Here is a 25,870-nt window from a genome sequence, read left to right as displayed (position 1 = left end):
TAGATGCATGACTTTAGGCAAGTGAGATACTGTTTCCTGGCCTCAGTTTCTTTTTCTGTTAAATGGAAAAAACAGCCTTAAGGCCTCTTCCAGCTTTATTGATCTGTGATTGGACACATCTTCAATAGAAATAAATGCCTCATCGTTTGACTAAGGCCAATGTCAGTCGACAAATTAATTGTAGAACTAGGAATGGTAGAATTGGGTCCAATCTGATATTGAAAATAGGCTCTTGTTTTAGAAGATCAGAAGCTACTACCCCATGATGCCCTAGATACAAATCTCTCTTTCCATCTCCTTCTTCTCCCTTTCCATGTTCTCACTCCCCACCTTTGATTATTTTGTGAGTGTAATGGTAGAAGGTACCAGCCTGCAGCCCTCCCCCTCCCCCTTCCCTGAGAGCTGTCCATTGGATTGTGAGATATGTGAGGGGAAGGACTTTTTTGCCTTTCTTTGTCTCCTCAGAGCTTAGCACAATGCATGGCACGCTGTACATAGTAGGTGCTAAATTAATGTGTGTTGACTTGATTTGGCTCTCATCTGGGAAGTTTGTAAGTGGATAGAATCGCACTCAGACTTGGGAAGTACCTTAGATGTCATTCACTCCAGCCTGCCCCCCATTGTAAGGGATCCCTCTGGGACATTCCTGATGGGGGGGCCTGGATTTTGATACTTCTAGTCATGAGGACTGTGTTTTGATATGATTTATATATTTAAGACCCATAACCTGAGAAGCACCTAGAAAAGTCTGAGGGATGATTAAGAGCTGAGCATAGATCACTTAAACAATAAAAATAATTTCTAAGGAATAACTTCTCAAGCCCTTTCCACCTGGAGCTTGGCCACTCCTTGACAACAGTGCTCAGGTCAGCTCCATTCTTTGCTGATTGGTCATAGTAGTGACACTTAAAGATGGATTTTCACTTTCTCCAAAAAAGCTATTTTTCTCATCCCAACTCACAACATAGGATTGTAGATTCAGATCTGGAGCCAGAAGATGACTTAGCGGTCAACTCATTTGATCCCCTTGTTTTACAGTTGGGGAAACTGAGGCCCAGGGGGAGAAAAGTGACTTCAGTATCAATGAGGAATCAGTGAAAGTGTATCTGATACTAATGATGGTAGCGATAGTTCAGTGCAACTCCCAAGTGAGGAAGGTCTTCTACCAATGAAAGTATTCACCTATGTACTTAAGGAGTTGTCTAGAGCATCGAGGTGGGAAGGACATGTTCAGAATGTCCAGCCCAGGTCTTCTTGGCTTCGAGGACAGGTGTTTATCCATTACCTGCCTTTTAGTAGGAGCATGATAATGGGTGACATTTGCACAGGAGTTTAAGGTTTGCAAAACAATTGGTATAGATTATACTGTAGTTGTTCAGTGGTGTCTGACTCTTTGTGACCCCATCTGGGGTTTTCATGGCAAAGATACTAGAGTGGTTTGCCATTTCCTTCTCCAGCTCATTTTACAGATGAGGAAATGGAGGCAAATGGGGTTTAATGACTTGCCCAGGGTCATATAGCTAATAAGGGGACTTCAGAATGCATATTGATTATTCCTCAAATATCCCAACTTCCCATCCTTTGTTTCCTATGAGTTTTGCTCCCGTACCTCAGCCACACAGAGGGACAGTCACACCCTTAATCTTGCTGTCACTCGTACTTGTTCCTAATCCTGGATTACTCTCTCATCCTGTTCCCAACCTGAGCTCTTCCTACATTTCCATCTTTTTATGTCTTAATTTCATCCATACAGTCTACAAACCAGCTACCCTGCTGCTCCTCTTCTTGCATATGTATATGCCTAAATATAGGCATCTAGGTGGTTTAGTGAATAGAATGTTGGCCCTGGAGTCAAGAGGATCTGAGTGCAAATCTGGCCTTAGACATTTAATAGCTGTGTGACCCTGGGCAAGTCACTTAACCCTGTTTACCCCAGTTCCACAATATGTAAAATGAACTGGAGAAGGAAATGGTGAACCATCCCAGTATCTTTGCCAAGAAAACCCCAGATGGGGTCACAAAGAGTTGGACTGAAAAACAACTGAACAATAACACCTAAGCAAATGTTTACAGTTTGTCTACATGTTAGGACATGTTACATCTCCTCACTGGGTTATAAGTCCTTTATAGGGAGAGATTACATCTTTTTGGCTTTTGTGCACTTAATATCTAGCCCAGCTTCTTTCACTTGGTAGAGACTTAAAATCTATTTGCTGAATTGAAGTGAATTGGCTAGGATTCTCACAGTGGGATAATCAGGAAGAGAACGTGTTCATAGAGTAGACTCTATTTCTCAAGCTGTCTCTACACAAAGTTGTTCACCAGGGGAAGCCTCTGAGCGGCCAAAGCAGGGACATCGTCAACTCAGAAACTGAAATGAAATCGCCCACTGCTAAAATGATGTCTTGCCACATTCTTTAAAGTTCTTATTTCAAGTTACAGCTGCAATACACACTAATAATTTATGGGGCAGCTAGTTCTGGGTATCAGTTTGGGTGTCAGTGTCCTTCGAATCTAGCAGACATTCCTGATTGAGGAAGGTAGAGAATAATCCTATTTTTTCCAAATTCCTTGTGCTTGAAATAAATACTAGGTTTCATTTAAAATGCATTGATTTCAGAATCTTTAAAAATCAGGAAGTTTAAAAAGCTGGGTGCTTCTTTGCTCTGGAGACCCCAATGCCTCCAGCATAGGGGTTTTTCAGATTGATGTAGCCCAATTTTTTAAACTGAGGGTGTTTTGCATGAAGGTGCTTAGGCATGATTCTGGATTGGTGGAGAGAACATTGATGCCACACGGGTGTGCCAATGTGAGGGGAAGAGTTGGTGTGAGAGTTTAAAAGAAGAAAACATTCGTCTTTGAGTTCCATAAAATTCAAGACTCTCCTTGAGGCTAATTTCACACGTGTTGAGAGATAGACTTTGTTTGTTTGTTTGTTTGTTTTTTTTTTAGTGAGGCAATTGGGGTTAAGTGACTTGCCCAGGGTCACACAGCTAGTAAGTGTTAAGTGTCTGAGGCCGGATTTGAACTCAGGTACTCCTGACTCCAGGGCCGGTGCTCTATCCACTGCGCCACCTAGCTGCCCCGAGAGATAGACTTTGAAAGCTGAAGACGGCAGGGGAAGCCATCTCCTCAACATGCCCCTGATTTCCAGTTTTCATCCCTAGAAATGAAGGGATTTCTCTTTGGGTGAGATTTGAGCCTCTTGGTTTAGTTGAGATAGCTCATCTCCAGGGGGAGAACTCATTCACCCTAGGTGTTTTGTAGCATATTCTAATCTGTAAAAATTCTCCATTTTTGGCTTGACTTCCTTTGATAAATGGATTTACTAGATAGTCATTACCTGTGACAGTCAAACTGGCTAGGGAGGTCCCTTTCAACTCTGCAATTCCGTGAAATAAAAACAAAGGCATTAATTATGGTGTAGGGGATAGAGCCAGCCTTGAAGTCAGGGTTCAAGTCATCCTTCTGACATATACTGGCTATGTGACCCTAGGTGGGACACAACCTCAGAGTTCTCTAGGCATTTCTTTCTGACTATAAGTTGCTGAAAAGGTACCCACCTGCATTAGTAGAAGAAGTTTCCTTACCTAGGAGTTCCCTATATCAATGAAATCACAAGTCCTGTCTCTGTTCCTGTCTCTGTCCTTTTAGTAGTAGCAAATAATCATAATAGCTACCATTTATATAGTGCCTACTATGTGACACCTAGTTGCCAGCTTTAAATAGCATCCCAGTAGAAGAATAAAGTTAGAGCACAGAAAAAAGAATTAAAAAATAAACAATCATGAATAGATCCAAATCAGCTGATCAAAACAGAGGGGAGGTTGCCAAAACAACAAATATATCTATATCTATATCTTTTTTTAATACCCATATCCATATCTATACACACATGGATATAGAGGGTGGGCCAAAAGTCACAGTGTTTTAATAACTTTTTGAAAATTATTTTTCTTTATTTTTCACCACTTAGGAGATTTGATTTTTCATATATAATAGAAATAATTTTCTATGTGTGATATAATGGTATTGTAAATTAAAAACAAAACACCGGGGCAGCTAGGTGGTGCAGTGGATAGAGCACCGGCCCTGGAGTCAGGAGGACCTGAGTTCAAATCCGGCCTCAGACACTTGACACTTACTAGCTGTGTGACCCTGGGCAAGTCACTTAACCCCAATTGCCTCACAAAAAAATGAAAAAAACCAAAAACCAAAAACAAAACATAAAGGAGTTGTTAAATATCGAAACCCCTTCATGACTTTTGGCCTAGCCTGTTCATACATATATACATTTGTGTGTATGTAAACACACACACACATACATACATACATACATACATGCCTAGAATAGTAAGAAAGAATCAGGGAAACTCAACGAATTAAACCTCTACTAAACCGTAGACTTGGAGTCAAGAAGACCTGACTTCAAATTCAAGACACTTAACTATCTGTGTGACCCTGGGCAAGCCACTTAATCTCCATCTACCTTAGTTTCTTCATTTATAAAACAGAGATAATAGCAACACTTACTTTGTTATGAGGACCAAACGAGATAATATTTGTAAATCACTCTGCAAACCTTAAAGAATTATATTGGTGCTAGGTATTGTGATCATTATCACTATTTTCAAATCTTGACGTGTTTGTCCCTTTTCCTCCTACGAGATTGAAAGTTTCATGAGGATGGCAGCCCCATCTTATCCAAGTCTTCTCCCGTCCTCAGCGCCTTCCTTACCTTAGTGTCCTTTACATACAAACTATCAAAAACCACTCGTCCCACTAAAAGAACCATCTGATTCAGAGGGGGCAAATGGCCTATAGATCACCCGGTTGGACCTCCTTATTCCACATATGAGGAAGTGATGGGGGATGATGGGTCCTCTGTATTCTGCTCTTGTCAGGCTGCATCTAGAGTGGTATGTTCAGTTCTGGGGGCTACACTGTAGAAAGGACATTGGTAAATTGGAGGGTACCTGGAGGAGGAAGCCCAGCTTTGCAAAATGTGGGGTTGAAGGAACTGTGGATGTGGTTTGGAGAAGAGAAGACTTGGAATGGGTCTCAAGAGTTCTCTACAAATATTTAAAGGGTTGGGCATGTGACTGAGGGATTAGATTTATTCAGAGGGCAGACCCAGAGGCAGTGAGGTCATAGGGAAAAAGTCTTTAAAGAAAGTGGATTGGGGAGCAGCTAGGTCGCACAGTGGATAGAGCACTGGCTCTGGATTCAGGAGGACCTGAGTTAAAATTTGACCTCAGACACGTGATACTTACTAGCTGTGTGACCCTGGGCAAGTCACTTAACCCTCATTGCCTTACCAAAAAAAAAAAAAAAAGAAAGAAAAAAAAAGCAGATCGAGCTGCTTTGGGGGGCAGAGGACTATTTGTCAAGTATTTTGTGGAGGGGGCTCTTTTTCAGATATATTTGGGTTCAATGGTTGCTGAGGTCTCAGCTGACTCTGGGATTCTGGGAAACTGGAGGTCACACAGTGATGAGGCTGGGATTTAAACCCAGGCCTCAGGCTCCTTATCCAGTGTTTCTTCCACGACTCCCTTTTGGGAAAGCAGCAAAACCTCCAGTCCATTAGACTCTGAGCTCCTTGAAGGCAGGGACTGTCTTTTGCCTCTTTTTGTATCCCCACTACCTTGCAATGTCTGGCACATAGTAGGTACTTAATTAGTGCTTATTGACATGGTTATTTCAGTTGAAGATGAGAAGGAACTTGGGAAAATTTGGAAACCTATCTTTGATTAAGATCCTAAAACCTAAGACATTGGGGAGTTCCTTCTAGCCATGATAAAGAGTATTTGTTTTGAGGGCAGCTAGGTGGTGCAGTGGATAAAACACGGGCCCTGGATTCAGGAAGACCTGAGTTCAAATCTGGCCTCAGACACGACATTTACTAGCTAGCTGTGTGACCCTGGGAAAGTCACTTAACCCTCATTGCCCGCAAAAAAAGAGTACTTGCTTGACATCAGAGACCAACACTATCTTTGTTGGAGAGTCACTCCAATCCATTTCCTTTAAAATTGGGCACCAGACAGGATAGCCCTACCCTCGGTGCCACTTAGTGTAGTTCTAGAAATGTTGGCAATAGCAACTCAAAATGAAAAAAAGGGGAAGAGATAAAAATATATGCATTTTTTTTGCAGATGACATGATTGTATATCTAGAAATCCAAGGAAACCAACCAAAAAATTACTAGAGGTAATAAATGAGCCCTATAAAGGTACAGGATATGAGATAAATCCACAAAAATCAATTGCATTTCTCTATCCTCATGACACCCAGCTAGAATATACAGTGAAAAAAGAGATGGCATCACAATTCTGACACAAAACATTAAATACTTGGGGAGTAATTCAATTTGGGACATAAGAGATTTATTCAAAGAAATGCATAAAGCCCTGATGGGAGAGATAAAGGAAGACAGGGAGAAATGAAGATATAAAAACCTGGCTTCTGGCTGGGAAGATGGCACTAGTCCCTAAATTAATATTGAGACTTAATATAGTAGCAATTAAAGTCCCCATGGGGTATTTGATAGAACTTGACAAAGCAAATTTTTCAAACTTATCACAGAGCAGGCCTGATCTCAACTATGTTCTTTTGGGTGAAAACCAGAAGAACTAATGAATGCAGTAGAAGAAAAAATGCAAGAAATGGATCCAGAGTAATATCAGAATAATACTAGCTCTTATTTCTATACTGGTTTAAGGTTAACAACTCCACATCCCTAGCAGGTGGTCAGTATAAGGATTTTTATCCCTATTTTAGCAAGAAGGAAACTGAGATTCAGAAAAGTAGAGTGACTTGCCCAAGGTCACACAGCTAGTAAGTTTCAGAACTGGGATTGAAACCTTGTTTCCCCTTGCTCCAAGACTAGTGCTCTTTCTAGTTCTCTATGAAAAACTTTCTCATTCTGAGTCTAGCCCTCTTTCTGGTATACTACTAAGAACTTAGCTTAGGACAAAACACAATTAATTCTGGGAAGAGTCAATAGGAATGTCGTTAGGACAATTGGATATCACTATAGGAAAAAATTAATTTGCATTTATAATTCATTCAATTGCATCTGACTCTCCATGACTCCAGGTGCTTATTCCTTCTCTCCCTTCCTGTCCTTTGGCTGAGGACCTTCAGGAAGCTATTGTTGGCACTGAAGGGATAGATGCCTAGGGAGCTCGGTAGCCAGATCTCAGGTCCTGAGGTGGCCAGATCTCGGGTACTTCACCCTTCACTCATCCTCCCTTCTTTCCATGAGGAGTTGCTTTCACTGCCCCATCACTCATGAAACAGCTCTATAGAACATCACAAATGCCACCAGTGACCCTCTTGTTGATATTTTCCTTCATTCTTGAAGAGGACCATGACATTGGGGTGATGTCATAACTTGCAGTGAAATGAATTTAAGTGAGGGAGGGCTGTGCAAAGTCACTAGCCTTACTCTCTCCTCCAGAGTCATCTGGGTCCAATGGCAAGATACACACACACACATGAACATATATACATACACACATACATATACACACATTATCTATATCTATCTATCCATGTATCTATCTATGGATCTATCTATCTATCTGGGTGATTGGAGATGGTCCTGGATGTTTAAAGCTTTTGGGGTTAAGTGACTTACCCAAGGTCACACAGCTAGTAAGTGATTGAGGTGAGATTTTAATTCAGGTCCTCCCAACTTCAGGGCCAGTGCCCTGTGACCCTCCACTGTGCCACCTAGCTGCCCCTAGTGGCCCTCTACTTTAATGTAAAGGGGGAGGTGTCTTATTTTGATCATGCTAGTTCAGCTTAAAAATATTTGGACCGGATGCTTGATTTCATTAATATAGGGAACTCTAGTAAGGAATTCCCTCTAGCAAGGAAGATAAGTCCCTTTTCTGTAACTTGTCCTAGAGAATTTCCTGTGGTCATTGACAGTGATTTGTCCAGGGTCACACAGCCAGTATATATCTGAGATAAGACTTGAATCAAGTTTTTCTTAAGTCCCAGGCCACCTCTTTATCTACTATTTTGCACTGCCTTTCAAGCGTATAACACAGATAAACTTATAATAAAACAAAAATATAATAGCTCACATCTCTATGGTACTTCTATGTTTATATGAAAGTGTTTTCTCCATAAACCCTTGAGATGGGGTAAGTATGATTAGCCCCATTTAATAGATGAAAAATTGAAATTCAGAGATATAGTGACTTGTCTTTAAAGTTATTCACATAATTATTAGGCATGATTAGTAAGTATTTTAGGCCAGGGGTAACTGGGAATTTGATGAAAGGGGAAACACCACCAAATATCTTTTTTTTTTTTTGAGGGGCAATGAAGGTTAAGTGACTTGCCTAGGGCCACACAGCTGGTGTCAAGTATCTGAGGCTGGATTTGAACTCAGGTCCTCCTGAATCCAGGGCCAGTACTTTATCCACTGTGCCATCTAGCTGCCCTTCAAATATCTTTCACTTAACTCTGTATTCATTCCTTTAGCCAGTACCATAACTAGGAATCTTTCCACAAAAGACAGCCAACCTTGGACATGATGGTACTGGAGGAAAGGGTGGTCCATCTCCAAGACAGTTCTATAAGTGACCACTTAGAATGCGGGGGAAAGCAGGCTCCAAGAAGTGGGTGCCTTGACAATGGAAGGGTAGGAGTGGGCTTGAAAAAGGGAAAAGGGTCATACAGACAAGTAGAAAGAGCTAAGCTACAAAGTGCAGGGAGTGTGGTTTTTATACCTCTGCTGGGAGAAGTCACACTCCCTTGGATTTTGGCGACCTGGGACAAGGGCCCAGTTACCCTGCCTTAGTGATGCTCTTTTCCTTATCTCAAGATGAGCCAGCCAAAAGTTCATCTTTCCTGCCCACTGGAGCCTTGCACGAGTGTCAAGGGATGCTTATGTTATGTATTCAAGGACAAACTCATCCTCAGGTTCTGAACCTTTGTCAGACTTTCTGTCCATGTACTTGAAGGACTTCTTTGTCCACTTGTTAAAGCAAACTGAAGCCCTCTCATTGGAAACTTGCTAAAAAAAAAAGAAGATTCCCTCAATCCCTTGGTATAAAGAACTGGCAAGCCATGCTTACCTCTGCAATGAAACAAACTGTTGGAAATTTTCCTTGACTTCAGTCAAATCAATATGAAGCAATTATATTAGGGAGCCACAGAGACATTGATGCAGAGAGAGTTTGAAGCCAAATGAAGATTTTGCACATTGTGATGCAATTTGGGGGGGTGGGGAGAATAGAAGCCCAGTGTTCTACCACATGCTCTTGCCATATTTCTTTTAGTGGTGGCATTTCTAATCAAGAATAAAGCATTTCTGGAATGCACTCATTTAAATTTGACAGCCTAGGCTGTTCTCTGAGAGATATTTGAAGTGTGGAGGACACACACAATAGAGGAGGAATGTGCAGTGGGAAGATACATAAATTTTACTGGTTAAAATGCATTCTGAAGGCACTTTGTAGACAATGATACTTTCTTCTTGGTTTTAAGAAAAAGTTTGAAAGTTTGAGGCCTTTTTTTCCTTTTTGGATTTGTGCCAATAGCTCCCAACTCTTGATATTGTGGAGGTGGGGAGATTTGGCTTCTTGTAGCAAGGGACAAAACCAATGTAACATGGGGAAAGAATGTTGGCATGGTGCCAGAGGTCCTAGATTCAAATCCTGCCTTTCACCTTTACTAGTTGTGTGACTATGCAATTTGTTTCAGTTTCTCTGGCCCTCAGTCTTCTCATCTGTAAAATAAAAGAGTTGGCTCATGGGTATGATCTCTCACCTTCTGGTGATAGATCTCGGATATGTGATCTGTAATCTATGATCCAAATACTTGAAGAGTTCTAGAAATCTGTCATCTTACTCCAAAGATGCTTATTGCAATCCATCCACACCTGTCCATCTTGGGTGACTTTTGCTCACATAATTAAGTGGGATTTGAACCCTGGTCTTCTTAACTCCAAGGGCAGAGCTCTACTTCAAGTTTTACCTGGCTCTCGAACCCTAAACAGAATCTCTCTTATTCTTCCTTTCAGTCAGAAGCTCAATGGAAATTATGGTTACCGAGTCCACAGCTTCGTTTTGGCCCTGGTGGCTGGATAGAGAGAGTATAGCCCCCAGAAGTCCTAATGCTCAAGAAACAATCATCATATTTATATCCATAGTATTAGAATTTTAAACTATATGGGACTTTGGAGTTCACCTAGTTCAATCCCCACTCACTTTAAAAATGAGGAAAATGAGACCCATTGAGGAAATGTAACTTGCCCAAGGTCACACATGTAGCAAGTAGCAGAGTAAAGTGCTCTCTCCCCTCTATCCCAGTCAGTTTCTGAGACTGAGATATCCCATGCCCTGAGATATCCCTGAGACTGAGATATACCAGGACTGTTCCCTTTTTACTTTGCTCACTTATGCCAACCCAACTCAAAGATTTTACCCTTAGTAAATACAGTGTCTTTTTCCATTTTAGGTTACCACACTGGTGAATTGTCCCCAGAATCTTTCCAATAGGAAAAAGGGACGTTCTAAAAGAGCCCGGGTTCTTCTTGCTTCTGTTGAAGAAGCCACGTGGAATTTGCTGGACAAGGGGGAGAAGATCGCCAGTGAGGCTACAGTCCTAAAGGAAGAGCTCATGGCAGCCCTCCAGGAAGTGCGGAAAGAAAGTAAGTCCTGAGGTCATTGTCCTATCCACATGTGGGCAGATATCCAGGGAGTGAATCAAAGGAATAAAGTCTTGGTTGGTTTGTATTGTCATAAGAGTTGTAGACTGGGGCATCTAGGTGGCTGAGTGGATAGAGCACTGGCCTGAAGTTGAGAGGACGTGAGTTCAAATCTCACCTCAGACACTTACTAGCTGTGTGACCCTGGGCAAGTCACTTAACTCCAATTACCTTAAACATCTGGGACAATAACCAGTCATCGTGATGTATATCTTTTCACTGGACCCACATAGCTCTGGAAGAGAAAGTGAGGCTGATGATTTTGTATAGCTCTTCCTTACTTAAATCCAATTCATTGCAAGTCATGACATCTGTCACAATCCTCTTTGAGAACGAAGGACAAAAACCAACAAAAGTTGTAGATAAGACATTCCGAGACATTCTTTGTGGGAGGCAGAGGGGCTCCTTAAACTAATTAAGTGTCTGATAGCTTTAAGGCCCTGAATTCTTCACTAGGCTCAGTCATTTAGTTGCTGAGTACCCCAAGATCTGGGGCAGCTATGTGATGTAGTAGATGAAATGCTAGGCATGAAGTCAGGAAGACTCATCTTTCTGAGTTCAAATCCAGCCTCAGACCCATACTAGCTATGTGACCCTGGGCAAGTCACTTCCTCTCCCAGTATTTCCAGAAAACTCCCTAAGATGATGAATTGCAGAGAAGGTGCCAACCTGCATGGGTAAAGGGAGTTTCCTAACTGTGAGTTCTGCTTACCAGTGAAATCACAATCCGGTAAAAAAAAAAGCCAATCTTCCTTAATACCAGTGACTTTCCTCTACTGATTGTTTCCATTTTATCCAGTTTATATTTTGTTTGTCCATAGTTGTATGCATGTTGTCTTGTTGTTTCCCCCATTAGAGCTTCTTCAGAGCAAGAACTGTTTTTTGCCCCTCATTGTATCCCCAGTACTTAGCACAATGCCGGACAGTTAGCAGATGTTTAATAAATAATAGTTGACTGACCCACCCCAATGCTTTTTAAGTGTTAATTATTATAATTGTTGCTTTTAGGACACATTATCGTTCACAACTAATTTCTCTGGTGCTTGTTTTTCTCATCTTTCAGATGGGGAAGATAATGCCTATAACGTCTATCTCACAGGCTTGTTGTGAAGATCAGAGGAAATAATGCTTGTTGGGGTCTTTGAAAACATAAAATATTACATAAATATCAGTTACTCTTATGTTCTTTTGTTTACATTATGATGAATCATATGCATAGAATATCAGAGCCGCAGGACAACAAAGAGATGGGAGAATTCCATCTCTCCTTTCCCACATGACTAATGGATGGTGTTAGGGAAACAAGAGGCTCATTCCAGGCTACACTGATGACAAGGAACAAAACTGGGATTAGATCCTAGGTTCTCTAAATACAATGGCAGTGGTTTTCCTAATTTATCTTTAGTCAGGAATGAAATCCCTAAATGTAACTTTATTTCTGGAATGGACAGCAATTATATTATTGGTTGAATTTCGTGAGCTACCAGTATGATGATCATATGCTCATCTTTCCTTTTTTGTTTTTCAGTTTCTGTTTACTAGGGATTAGCTTCCACTGACTCCTTTAGTCAGTCAACAAGCATTTATCATGCGCTTACCAGGTGTCATTCTGGAGGAAAATAGATTTGTTTCTTTCCTGTCACAAATTCCTTCCAATCTCTGCCTTCTCTTGAGATCCCTTGTGTAAGATTGTTCCAGGAGCTATGGTGGAGCTCTGAATTTGTCCAGTCTGTTCCTCCCTTTGATTCTGAATTCCCTCTGGCAGGTTATCCAGGACCTAGTGTATTGGTCCTGACCGCAGCCCCCAGGTGTCTTGTTGACTGTGTTCACCATATACACAGAAATCTAGAATCTGGGGTCTTTGGTCATGGATGGCTGATCAGGCTGCTGATGAGGGGTTTGTTCTGGCTATAGCCGCTAGCACAAGAGGCTGCTGAATGAAATTTGCTGCTGTGAATCCTTCCTCCAAAGCTCCCATCACCCCATAGGTGCCTAGCAGTGACTGGCATTTAGTAGGCTTCAAGGATTGTATTCATTTTTTTTTGTGAGGTCATTGGGGTTAAGTGACTTGCCGAGAGTCACACAGCTAATAATTGTTAAGTGTCTGAGGCCGGATTTGAACTCAGGTCCTCCTGACTCCAGGGCCGGTGCTCTATCCACTGTGCCACCTAGCTGCCCCAATTGTATTCATTTTTGTCCTTGCACTGACAATGCCTTCTTGTTGCTCAGTTATTTTAGTCATGTCCGACTCTGTGACCCCATTTGGGGTTTTCTTTTTTTTTTTAAGTGGGGCAATTGGGGTTAAGTGACTTGCCCAGGGTCACTCAGCTAGTAAATGTTAAGTGTCTGAGGCCAGATTTGAACTCAGGTACACCTGACTCCAGGGCCAGTGCTCTATCCACTGTGTCACCTAGCTGCCCCCAATTTGGGGTTTTCTTGGCAAAGATCCTGGAGTGGTTTGCCATTTCCTTCTCCAGCTCATTTGGCAGATGAGGAAACTGAGGCAACCAGGGTGAAATGACTTGGCCAGGGTCACACAACTAGTAAGTGTCTGAGGCCAGGTTTGAACTCAGGAAGAGGGGTCTTCCTGATTTCAGTCCTGGTTCTTTATCCATTGTACCCAGCCCTTTATAGGAATTTAGTAAGTGTTTGTTGGATTAGATTGGAGGAGGAGAAGGCTGTGAGTAATGATTGGGAAGCAATCTTGGCGATATGTTGGACATGGGAGGTGCTGCTTGTTGAATTGAAATGAAAAAAGGGCTCATTCTCCCAGTTAATTACTTTTAAAAGATATTCCAGAAACACAAGCTGTCCGATGGAAGTCCCAGATTACCCACATCCTCTTTCCACTGTGTTTTACACAGCACTCTCATACCCGGCATGAATTCTGCAAAGATAAAAGAGGGTCTTCTCCGGTGAGCAATCTCCAAGGGCTCATCTTCTGCGCTTTCTTGACTTGCTGCCCGGCTCAACTGTAGGCACTCTAGCGTGGGAGGCAAGCTGTCAAATGGCCTCGAGTCCTGCAATGTGGAGCCTGGCCAGTGTTTATGCCTGTGGATAGCAGAGCAAATAACATTAATGACTTAGGGAGCAAGAGCTAAGGGGAGATCATGGGGGTGGCTCCATGGACTGGGTAAAGGACTATCTTTTTAAAAAATTTAAACAGTTATGCGTGATGTTGGCTGGTCAAAACCTTGCTTTCTTTTTTAACTCATATATATGTATGTGTATGTACATATATGTATATGTGTATTGTGAGCCAATTGGGGTTAAGTGACTTAACCAGGGTCACACAATTAGTGGCTGAGCTTGAATTTGAACTCAGGTCTTGCTGACTCCAGGCCCACCACTCTATCCACTGTGCAGTCTAGCTGCATCTAGATACAGGCAAAGGGGGACTGTGAATGGGTTTTTTTTTTTTTAATATTTTGATAACTACTTAAAAAAATATACTTGGTCTCCTTTGCAATCCTTTGAATTTTATTTGATTTATTTAAAATAAATATTTACTTAACCTTTTGGCCTCCGTTCCCTCAATGATAAAATGGAGATAATAACAGCACCTGCCTCCCAGGTTTGTTATGAGGATCAAATGAGATAATATTTATAAAATTCTTAGCACAATACCTGGCATATAGTAGGTATTTAATAAATGATTGTTTCCTTCCATGGGCTAAATAACTTGGCATTAAAGAATAGACTTTCCTTTCTTTATGAGGGATGTGTTTTCAAAGAAAATTTCAAAATTCACTTATTGGTAAAGCTAACCATTATATAGTGCCTACCAGGTGCCAGGCACTGGTCAAGCTCATTTGATCCCTGAAACATCCCTAGGAGGTAGGAGCTATTATTAGCCTCATTTTACAAATTGGGGAGCCAACGCCAAGTGATTTGCTCAAGGTCATATAGCTGGTAAGTGCCCCAGGCAGGATTTGAACTCAGGTCTATGACTCAAGGCCCACTGCTCTACCCGCTGTGCAACCTAACTGCCTGTAATTTGAGAAGTTGCTTTTTTCTAGCAGAGATCCTCATTGTTACTTGATGTTACTCCAAACAGGCTAGTCTCCTCTTTCTTGTCTTAGTGACTGAGACGGCTATACTGCATGGGTTACCTGTTTATAGAGATACATTAGGAGCATGTTACTGTTATCTGAACAGTAGGAATCTATGAAAATTAACAGTCACACTTTACTGTTCTTTGATCTGAGGCTATAGACAACTTGGCAGGGCCCATCCCTGTACACGTTTCTTCCTTGTAGACTCATTGTTCAAGAGGATTTTCATACACACACACACACACACACACACACACACACACACACACACATGCGCGCATGCCTGCGTGCGCATGCCCCAAACCTCTTTTATCCCATCTTGCTTCCTGTCAGCCTGGTCTGATATCTGCAGCTCTGCTGTTCTCTTTTTGCAGTTGTTTACATCATGATTGTGTTATTTGTAGTTATTCTTTGGGGAATCCTGCCTTTGTCCAATGAAGCTCAGATTCACTCAGAGTTTGCTTTGCTCTGAGTGAGCAAAGGGTTCAGGGGAGGAAGGGAAATATTGCGGAAAATGTATTTTGTTCTTAAGGGCAGAGTTGTGACTAGCACTAGGCCTGCACACACTGGAACCTGTAAGGAATTGGTTGTGATTTGGGGTTTCTGTGACCCCAAATCACAACCAATTCCTTACAGACCTTCAAGATTTCAGGCAAGGGTGTGGTGGTAAATGTTTAACAACCAGTCCATGATATACTTTTTTTTTTTTTTGGGTGAGGCAATTGGGCTTAAGTGACTTGCCCAGGGTCACACAGCTAGTAAGTGTCAAGTGTCTGAGGCCAGATTTGAACTCAGGTCCTCCTGAATCCAGGGCTGTGCTCTATCCACTGGGCCACCTAGCTGCCCCCCATCATATACTTTTGTTTTGTTTTGTTTTTGTTTTTGGAGGGGCAATGAGGGTTAAGTGACTTGCCCAGGGTCACACAGCTAGTAACTGTCAAGTGTCTGAGGCTAGATTCGAACTCAGGTACTCCTGAATCCAAAGCCAGTGCTTTATCCACTGCGCCACCTAGCTGCCCCCATCATATACTTTTAAGTTTAATTTGTTGTATTGACATTTTCTTTCCATCACAGAATTAGCAGAACAACAAATCAAACCCTGATTTGTAGCATTTGAGTATTTCCGAGTGTAAATGTTTACACTGAAAATATTGGCTGCGAAGAACCTTTTGGAGGAGGTCTGGCACACCTGACCCAGATCTCTCTGGGTGGCCTTTGATTGGAAGCCTACATCTTGGTGGCAGTGAAGCAGGGCAAGGCTAGGACAGGGAGAAAGGTTGCTCAGGGCCCAGGTGTGTGTGTGTGTGTGTGTGTGTGTGTGTGTGTGTGTGTGTATTTTAACTTGTTCTTTTTGATAACCAAGTTATCAAGAAACCTGTTATTCTTAAAATGCTGAAGGACAGAAGTAGTTTTTTTTTAAAAAAAAAAACATCATTTAAAGTTGATGGGCAGCTAGGTGGCACAGTAGATAGAGTGCCAGGTATGGAGTCAGGGAGACTCATTTTCCCGAGTTCAAATCTGGCTGTGTGACCCTGGGCAAGTCACTTCACCCTGTTTGCCTCCATTTCCTTGTCTGTAAAATAAGCTGGAGGAGAAAATAGCAAACTGCTCTAGTATCTTTGCCAAGAAAACCCCAAATCTAGTAACACTCAGAGGTGGGATTTAACAGGTTTTCTGATTCAGAATTCCATATTCTTTCCATTATTTTAAGAATTCTTATTAAGTACTTGTATAACTATTATGTGGTAGACACAGTGAAGTGTAACATTTTCTTAGCAAACACTGGAGAAGTTAAGGGTATTCTTTTCACTCAAGATGTTGTATGATTCCTTCCAAATGTCACAAATCAGAAATTTAGTGTTTCCACTGAAGAGACTATTTCAAAGTGATGCCTTCTATTGGCTTTAAAGCCATAGTCTTTGATTCCTCTTCTGGATCCCAGAAGACATCTGCATGCAGGATTCCCCGGCGATGGTCTTTTCCTAATTCCCCGGCGATGGTCTTTTCCTAATTAGAAGATTTTCTGTCCATCTCACTTACCTTTTCCCCATAATTCAAATGGTCCAGTGAGATAACGTATTTAAAGTGCATTGCAAATGGTAGCCACTTATTATTGTTATTAGTATTAGTTTCATACTTCTAGAGTCCAATTTTAATATGAGTTGATTTGCTTTGGTCGCTACAGATTTCCTTCGGCTCTATTCCTGGTGTAGTCTTCTTCTCTTTAGACTACATTCAAAGCTGACTCCTCCAAGAAGTTTTCCCTGATCCCCTACTTGGTAACCTTCCTGTTGGACCTCACATTTTGTGCCACATCTCTCTAGTCGTCTTAACATGAAATATTGTGTATTACAGGGATCTGGAATTTAATAGAGGCATTGTAAAGTCTTGTACTTGGGTTCAAAAAATCAACCACACAGATATAAGATGGAGGGAGTATAGTTACTTTTTTTTTTTTTGGTGAGGCAATTGGGGTTAAGTGACTTGCCCAGGGTCACACAGCTAGTAAGTGTCAAGTGTCTGAGGCCGGATTTGAACTCGGGTCCTCCTGAATCCAGGGCCTGTGCTCTATCCACTGTGCACCTAGCTGCCCCGGGAGTATAGTTAGACAGCAGTTTGTAAAAGATCTGGGTGCCTTAGTGTATTATGAGCTCCCTGTAAGTCAGCAGTGTGATATGGCGGGTAAGAAAACAACTCAGATCTTGGGCTACATTGAGGGAACTCCCAGGAATACAGAGATAATGGTCCTATGGTCCTTGGTCCTCATCAGACCAAATCAAGACTACTATGTTAGGTCCTGGCCGCCACATTTTAGGAAGGAGATCGATAATCCTGAGAGTGTCCAGAAAAAGGCCACCAGGCTGGAGGGGTCTCAAGTTGATGCGGTATGTGGATTAGTTGAGGGAGTGAGGGATATTTCTATTGGAGAAGAAAAGAGGTAGGGAGACTACTGTCCGTATTTGAAGTGCTATCATATGTCACAGGGATTAGCTTGATCTCTCTGATCTTGGAGGGCAGCATCATAAGCAAGAGTTAGAAACTGCAAAGGGGCAAATTGAACCTTGATATAAGCAAAGTTTTCCCAGCACTTAGAGCTATTTAGACATGTCTGACACATGACACAAAGCGGGCATGTAACAAATGAATGACTCATCAGAGGGCAAAGCGGTTTAATGTGTACAGAGCTAGATTAGGAGCTGGGAAGACTTGGTTTCAAGTCCTTCCTCAAATCCTTTCTTTTATTTGGGGGGGGGGCACAAAGGTCTTTAATTCAATAGTCATCTTATTCTGTAACAAAAAAGAGAAAAACAGTTCCCCCCACTCAGTCCCCCAGACTGAAGTCAATGTTTAGGACCCTCAAGGGCCACTCAGACATCATAGTTGGATTTCTTGCTCAGGATAAAGAAGCCCTCCAGGATGGGGGTGACAGGCAAGAACTCCTCTGTGGCTAGCTCAGTCCATGCCAACAACTCTGGGGTTGTGTGTGTCTGGAACCCTTCCCAGCCTGGCCTACCACATCCACTGCCTGACCCACACAGACAGAAACTGGCAATGGCCAGAATTTCTCTTCAAACGTGACCAGCATTCAGGGCTGCATTGCAACCACCAATCCATATAGCACACACTGTGACTATATGTATGTTTACACATACACACTAGTTGGGTGACCTTGGGCAAGTCTCCTAACTTCTCTGAGCTTCTGTTAAATTAGGAGAGATTGTACTAGATGAACTTCCAGTACTAAATCCTGATCTTTAATTGTTGAAGCACATTAGGGATCCTCCTCATTGGAGGCCTTCAAGCAAAGACAGGATGACTACCTCTCAGTGTGTCAGGGAATTCCTTTCATGTGAGGTTTTGAATGAGTTGGCCACCACCATGCCTGCTAAGTCTGAAAATCTGTGATTCTCTGATGCCCCATCTCATCCTTTTACCAGGTGCTAAGCACTTCGAGAGTGGAAGTGAGCTTTATATCAACCATGTATCTCTCTTACGAGCCAGCACAGTGCTTTTCATAAGTAGGTGCTTAATAAATATATATCAAATCAATGAATCATCTTATTAGTCCCCCAGCTTAAAAACAACAACTACTCTCTGTCTAAAACAACTTATCTCCCCCTGGAACCTTTAAAAATCCACCAAAATGGAATTTGAACAGAGTTATACAGTGACTTTGTCATGCAAACATTAGCCTGTCTAAGCTTGACACTATCCCATTTTTTTGGTTTTCTTTAAAAATAAAATCATTGGGGCAGCTGGGTGGTGCAGTGGATAAAACATTGGCCCTGGATTCAGGAGGACCTGAGTTCAAATCTGGCCTCAGACACTTAACACTTACTAGCTGTGTGACCTTGGGCATGTCACTTAACCCTCATTGCCCCACAAAAAAAAAATAAATAAAATCATTGTGAATAAATTTTAAGGATAGAATCATTCAGACTTCTTTCTCCTAGTTTATTCTAGAGAAGGAGATGATGCTATCACAGAGTCTAGGATGCCCAGTCCATTAACATGCAGCCTTAGCTGTGTGTTCATGTCATTGTATCCTATCAGTGCCAATTATTTGGGCTTGGGGCATGTGGTTGAAAAGAAGTTGGCTTAGCTTTCAGATAACTGCTGGTGACATAGAGCAGAGCCAGCACTTAGAAACATCAGCTGCAGGCCCTGTATTTGCATGCTCTGGGCTGGGGGAGCTGGGGACGGTGGTTGGCAGATAGGCTGGAAGGAAGCCAAGGTTTCAGTTCTTTAGAATGCTGGGCCATTGACAAATCTACACAAAGTCTGTAGGAGGTCCCTGCTCCTGATCTGGGAGTGCCTCAGTGCCAACAGAATGATGACAACTGGCCTTCCAGTATCCCCCTCCCCAAACATGGCTCTGTGGTACTTATTCCTTCGGAGTGACCATCTGTTGTGAAGCCCAGTATCACAGATTCAGAGCTAAGGAGACATAGAACCAGCTCTCTCATTTTACAGATGAGGGAACTGAGGCCCGGGGTTACAGAGGTCAGACGTGGTAAATCTAGGATTAGAACCCAACGCTTATGATGCCAGATTCAATGTTCTTTCCAACATACCACACTGCCTAACAGCCGGATGGCTCTCTTCTTGGCCCTCTCCCCCTCCCAGTTTTCTCACCTTTAGACTTTTGTCTTCTAAATTCAGATATTTTTCAGGGAGAATTAGGGATGAAGGTGTCTGTCACCCAGATTGTTGTTGCTGACCCATTTCAGTCATGTCTGACTCTAACGATACTGCAGTGGTTTACCATTTCCTTCTCCAGGTCATTGTACAGTCGAGGAAACTGAGGCAAACAGGGCCAAGTGACTTGCTCATCGTCACACAGTTAGTAAGTAAGCTAGTAAGTTCATATTCTGAGGAAGAATTGAACTCATGAAGATGAGTCTTCCTGGCTCCAGGCCCAACCCACTGTGCCTCTTAGCTGCCCTTTTCCAGATGACTCAGCAAAAAATAAGACTTGGAAATGTTTGTTTATTTATTTATTTATTCATTCATCCATTTATTTATTCATTAATGTATCTACCTATTTATTTATTTTAAAATGTGATTCTGGCAAATTCATATGGTGTGTGAGAATTGGTATACTTTGAGTGAGGGCTAGTGTGGGATTACTGGTTGTAAAGATTTCATATCCCTTCAATTCAGTTCAGTTCAATTCTGGAGGAGAATGGGCCAGTGGCTGCCACCTGCAGCTGAGAACTGAATTTGGAGTTCAGAGCACCCCTGTTCAAATCCCCAGCCCTGCCACTATCTTATCTACATGTTGATAAGTCACTCATTTCTTTTTCTGGGCTTCATTTTTCTCAGCTGTGAAATAAGGGGGTTCTAGATGATATTAAAGCTCTCCTTTAGGTCCGGTTCTAGGATCCTCTAACCCATTTACGTTGAATACAACAAATGGGAAGTGCCTCTCTTTACATGCTGGGAACTGGGATACAAAGACAAAGCAACAGGCACGAAGCAGTGCCTTCCTGCAGAGAGTTCACATTGTCCGTTGCAGTCAGTTTCTTACACAAGGGGAGTAATTCGGCTGATGAACTAGTGACAAGGGGCAGGGTTTTTGCTTTCTGATGACTGGTTTTGGTGCTCTGGGATGGATGTAGTGAGTGGAAGCATGGTTACTGTGGTAAGTGCTCTCCATTTCACATCTGGAGAAGATCTGGGTTTGAATCCAGCCTCCAATATCCTTGGGAGGTCTGGGATTATATTTGACCTTTATGAGCCTCAGTTTCCTCATCTGTAAAATGGAGGTAATGATCATGGTTACCTCACATGGTTGTCATGAGGCTCAAACACTTTTCAAGTTTTAAAATATGTGTAAATTCTAGCAGTTATAGGTCTATACTTAAAATGAAAACCTCACTAGTGTTTTAAGAAACGTGTGAAAAAATGAGATTAGTTTCACTTTTTCTCCACCAATGTAACCCATCAGTCCCCTCTTTCGTACTCCAGCCAGTCCGGGTTTGCTCAGGCTTGCTAAAATGTTTGGTATTTCTCACCGGTCTATATATGGCTTCAGACAACAGCTGTTGGCCACATTGTGTCCATCCATTACCATATGGATGCTGCATGCATTTGCTGCCCTCCTGCCTCAAGTGCATTTGCAGATAAGCATTAAGTCACAAAGAACCTAATCTCGGAACCACATACAGCCTGTTTCAGATTACTGCTCATTCTTCACTTGAAAGGGAATGATGATGCCTTGCACTCACATATTTTTGCCCACATGTGGGGTGTCTTGTAACTAGCAGAATGCTTATGGAATCATCTCCATTGAAGACTGATTAGCTAATTAGTGATATTGCTTGTAAACTACTAATGGCTGGAACCTGCCCAACATGCTATCATCATCCCCCTTGGTGTCTACTTGGAAAGTCTGCAGCTAGTTTCTGCTTATGGAGCAAAGTGGTGGGTTCTTCCTTAGTGCTACGAGTCCTGGCTGATGCGCATTATGGGGCAGGGAGTTGGGCGATGGGGGCAAGAGCATTCGTGGTATAATGCAAACCTTCAGAAGCACATTAGGCAAGATGCTCAGACCTTCAGCAGACCAACAATCTGCTCTGAGAAATACACGTGGCAAGTGAGATGAACTATAGTTCAGACAATAATAGCTTCATATTTGATGGGCGAGCTGAGAATTGGTGTGAGGACTTAATGAACGTTAACACGAGAGGCAAAATGACATAGGAAGAAAGAACTAGAAGACACGGGCTTGAAACTCAGCTCTGTGACTTATTAGCTGTGTGACTTTAGGTAAATCATTTAAACTCTCTGCACCCCCTAGTTGCTCATTTATAAAATGAAAGGGGAGTATGCTCTGACCTGGGGAATCTCAGCTCTGTTATTTATAAACTGCCTGGAGAAGTTGTTCACAAATACTCTGGGCCTCAGTTTAATCCCGTGTAAAAGGAGAGAGTAGGGCTAGGTGACCCGTGAGTCTAGGGATTAGCCCTTGAAAATGAAATGATCACCAACCTGAAGTCAATTCAATTCAATCAATTAGCTAATCTTTGTTAAGCACTCATAGAAAGTGCTAAATCCTGGCGATATAAAGACGTAAGTTAAAAAGTTTCTGCCCTCAAGGGTGTTCTGAGGTGGGAGTCATTCTGTGTATGAGTAAGTACGTGTTTAATTTACACAAAAGGAAAACAAGTTAATTTTGGGACTACATGTCCCTGGGGATGGGACAGATCAGGAGCAGCTTCATATACAGGTGATGCTTGATCTGTGTCCTGAAGGAAAACAGGGATTCCAAGAAGTAGAATCAGGGGGCAGGGAGAGGGAAAATATTCTAGCCCTGGGGGACAGCCAGTACAGTCACGGAGATGAGATTTGGAGTTGCATGTGTGTAGAACAGTGAGTAGGCTGATATAACTGGATCACAGAATGGGAGAAGAGGCGTAATGTGTAAGAAGACAGGAAAGGGAGGAAGAGGCCAGATTGTAGAGTTTGGGGTGCCAAAACAGAAACATTTCTGTTTGGTCCTAGAAATAATGTGGAACCATTGGAGTTAATTGAGTAGGGTGTGTGAGTGAGTGAGAGAGAAAGAGAGGTGGGGAGAGGCAGGGGGGAGAGAGGGGGAGAGGATGGGAGGGAGGGGGCATTACATTAGATTAGATTTATGCTTTAGGAAAATCAGTTTGGCAGCTAGCTGGGTGGGGGCTGGCTTGAAGTAGAAAGAGGCCTAAAGTAGAGAGTGGAGAGAAGGGGACACATGCAATAAATGTTGTGGAAGAAATGACAGGATTTGGCAACTGATCAGATATGTGAATGAATCAGTGTGAGAAGTTGAGGGTGACTCTGAGGTTTCTAACTTGGATGACTACAACAAGGGGGTGTGTGGGAATAATAATGATAATGATAATAATAATTAGAAATTTGAAAGAGACAACAGCATTAGTGGAAAGAAAATGGGTTCTTCGTTAGACATTCTTGTGCTTGAGATGCCTATGGGATATTCTGTTCAAAATGTCCAATAAGCAGCTGCTGATCTAAGATATGGTAGTGTACCACCCCTTCCTCTCCTCCATTGAAAATCCCCCCTAGCCAAAAACCAGACAATTAAGCAACAACATCACAGCTCAAGTCCTTCTTTCTTTATGAATCAGCCTTTATAGCTCTACCTTTAATATTTACTATCTGTGTGACTTGGCAAAGTCACCGAAATCTTCCAGGGTCTCAGTTTTCTCATCTGTAAAGTTGGGGGGATGGTTTCCTATAATAATATTGGTAATAACAGATGATTTTTGTGAGGATCGGATGACATAGTGTCTGTCAAAATACTATATAAATGCTGACTCTTAATTAACCAATAAGCATTTAAGTGTCCACCATGGGCTAGGATGTTTCCAATGTTTTGCAAGGAAATATCCCTTTAAAGTACTATATAAATGTAGTTTACTATAAAAAAGATGAGCAGGATGCTATCAGAAAAACCTGGAAAGACTTACATGAGCTGATGCAAAGTGAAATGTATACAAAATAACAGCAGTATTGTAAGATGATCTACTATGAAGGACTTGGTTACTTTCAGCAATGCAGTGATCCAAGACAACTCTGAAGGACTTAAGAACAATGCGATCCATCTACAGAGAAAGAACTGATGGTACCTGAATACAGATGGAAGTATATTGTGTTGTTGTTAGTTCATTTTTCTAAAGTTTTTTTTTTGTCTGCTATGTTTTGCATGACTACACATTTGTATGACCTATATTGAATTGCTTGAGTTCTTAAGGGGGGAATAGGGAGGAAGGATGAGAATTTGGAACACAAAGTTTTAAAAATTGATGTTACAATTTGTTTTTACATGTAAGGTGGGGAAAATTCTAAATAAATAAATTAATAGGAAAAAAGGAAGAAAAAAAGAAGGCCTGGGGAGAACATTCCCTTTACAACTTGCTATTCTAGAAAATATACATTACTCTGAGTCCCCTTGTAATGCAGTCTGAGGCTGGAGAAGGAGGCAAGCTCTCCAGTCTTGCCTGGACAAAGCATGCTTCTAATAATGCTCTGGAGTGTGTGAAGAGATCAGTATTCCAAAGCACAAGCCCTTCCCTCCTCCCACCTGCGAGCCTGCCATGGGGCAGAGAGCAGGTGCTTCTCAGAAGTCAATTGACGGAGTTGGACAGAAATTCAATCTAATGAGCATTCGTTAAGTGTCTATTATGTGCTAGCTGGAGAGCCAGTTGAAGCCCCACACATAATAACTAGCATTTATGTAGCACTCTGAGATTTGCAAAATGCTTTATACAATTTACCTCATTTAATCCTCATGCCCTGTGAAGTAGGTGCTATGGGGAAACTGAGCCTGAGAGGTAAAAGGATTTGTCCAAGGTCACACAGCTAGTATGGATCTGAGGCAGGATCCAAACTCGGGTTTTCCTGACTCTTACTCCAACATTCTATCCATGGCACCATCTAGCTAGCATGCTTTGCCTGTGTGACCCTGGACCAGTCATTTAACCTTCTACTGTTCGAGGCACTCTTTAAAACCATGAATTGCAGAGAAGGTACTGACTTGCACTGAGAAAAGGAATTTCCCTATTGGAGAGTAATTTTACAAGTGAAATCACAGTGTGTTTGTTGTTGGGCATACACAGAGAAAAGTGAAGGTCACTGCCCTGAGGGAGCTTACATTTTTTTTTTTTAACCAGGAGACAAAACAGGTCCACACAATGAGTTGGCATAGGTCAGAAAGACCTTGGAGTCTCTATGAGCTACTGAGTCATCAAACCCAAACCTTGCAAAACCCAAATGATCAGGGCCAATTATTATTAATGAAAGTAACTTGGAAGAATAATTACATTTTCGCTAATGCAAATATATCTTGGAATATGAACTAAAGAAAATCAAGTATTTATTCAAATTAATTCAACAAAGATTTGTTAAGTATTTAATATTATACGGACATAATGGGTATTGACAGCATAATGGGGAGACAGCTGACCTTGGAGTCAGGAAGACCTGGATTTAAATCTCCCCTCTGACACAAACTGCCCGAGTGAACTTGCACAAGTCACTGAGCCCTCTCATTTCCCTAGTCAACTCTCTGAGATTTTAAGTTGCTGATCAGTACTGGTGAAGGGAGTTTCCTATGTCGCTGAAATAAGAGAACTAGTTCTCCCACCCTGCAAATGTGGAATGCACCAGGGATTAGAAAGACCAAAGGGAAATGGGACATTCCTTCTAGGAGTTTAATTCTGAATCCAGTTTATTTGTTGAGAGCCTGATTTGCGGGGGCCTCTGTACTAGTTTCTAAGGGTGATACAAAGAAAACAAAAGACCTAATCTTTGCATTTGAGGAATTTATAAAAACATTTGGGGAGACTAAAGATGCAATGATATGAGAGAAGCTACAAAGCCATACATGGAATAACAAAATGGCAGAGTATACGTTGCTTGCATTATGTCTTCTTCAATTGGGACTGAGAGGAAAAAGAACAGTTCTACCTTAAAGGCTGCAGGGGTCACTGTTACCCCAAATTCTAGGAGCCTGTTTAATAACAGAAGAGCATCATTTCATTAATGGTGTTGGTTATGTTAGAAGTGGAGACATTGACCTGGGAGTAGT

The 25,870-nt window shown here is 41.9% G+C and overlaps 1 protein-coding gene across 2 annotated transcripts in view; it reads left to right on the top strand.

Moving 5' to 3' along the window:
- The window catches only part of CTNNA3 (catenin alpha 3), a 2,043,451-nt gene that overhangs the window by 69,970 nt on the left and 1,947,611 nt on the right, over window positions 1–25,870 (top strand). For both annotated transcript variants that reach the window (XM_043982624.1, XM_043982622.1), the window contains exon 3: window positions 10,477–10,669. In XM_043982624.1, the coding sequence (XP_043838559.1) occupies window positions 10,477–10,669 (193 nt within the window). The remainder of the gene's footprint in view (window positions 1–10,476; window positions 10,670–25,870) is intronic.

The sequence above is a fragment of the Dromiciops gliroides genome, chromosome 2 (genome assembly GCF_019393635.1).
Source record: "Dromiciops gliroides isolate mDroGli1 chromosome 2, mDroGli1.pri, whole genome shotgun sequence".
NCBI classification, from domain to species: Eukaryota; Metazoa; Chordata; class Mammalia; order Microbiotheria; family Microbiotheriidae; genus Dromiciops; species Dromiciops gliroides.
This window is presented reverse-complemented; position numbering and strand designations above follow the sequence as displayed.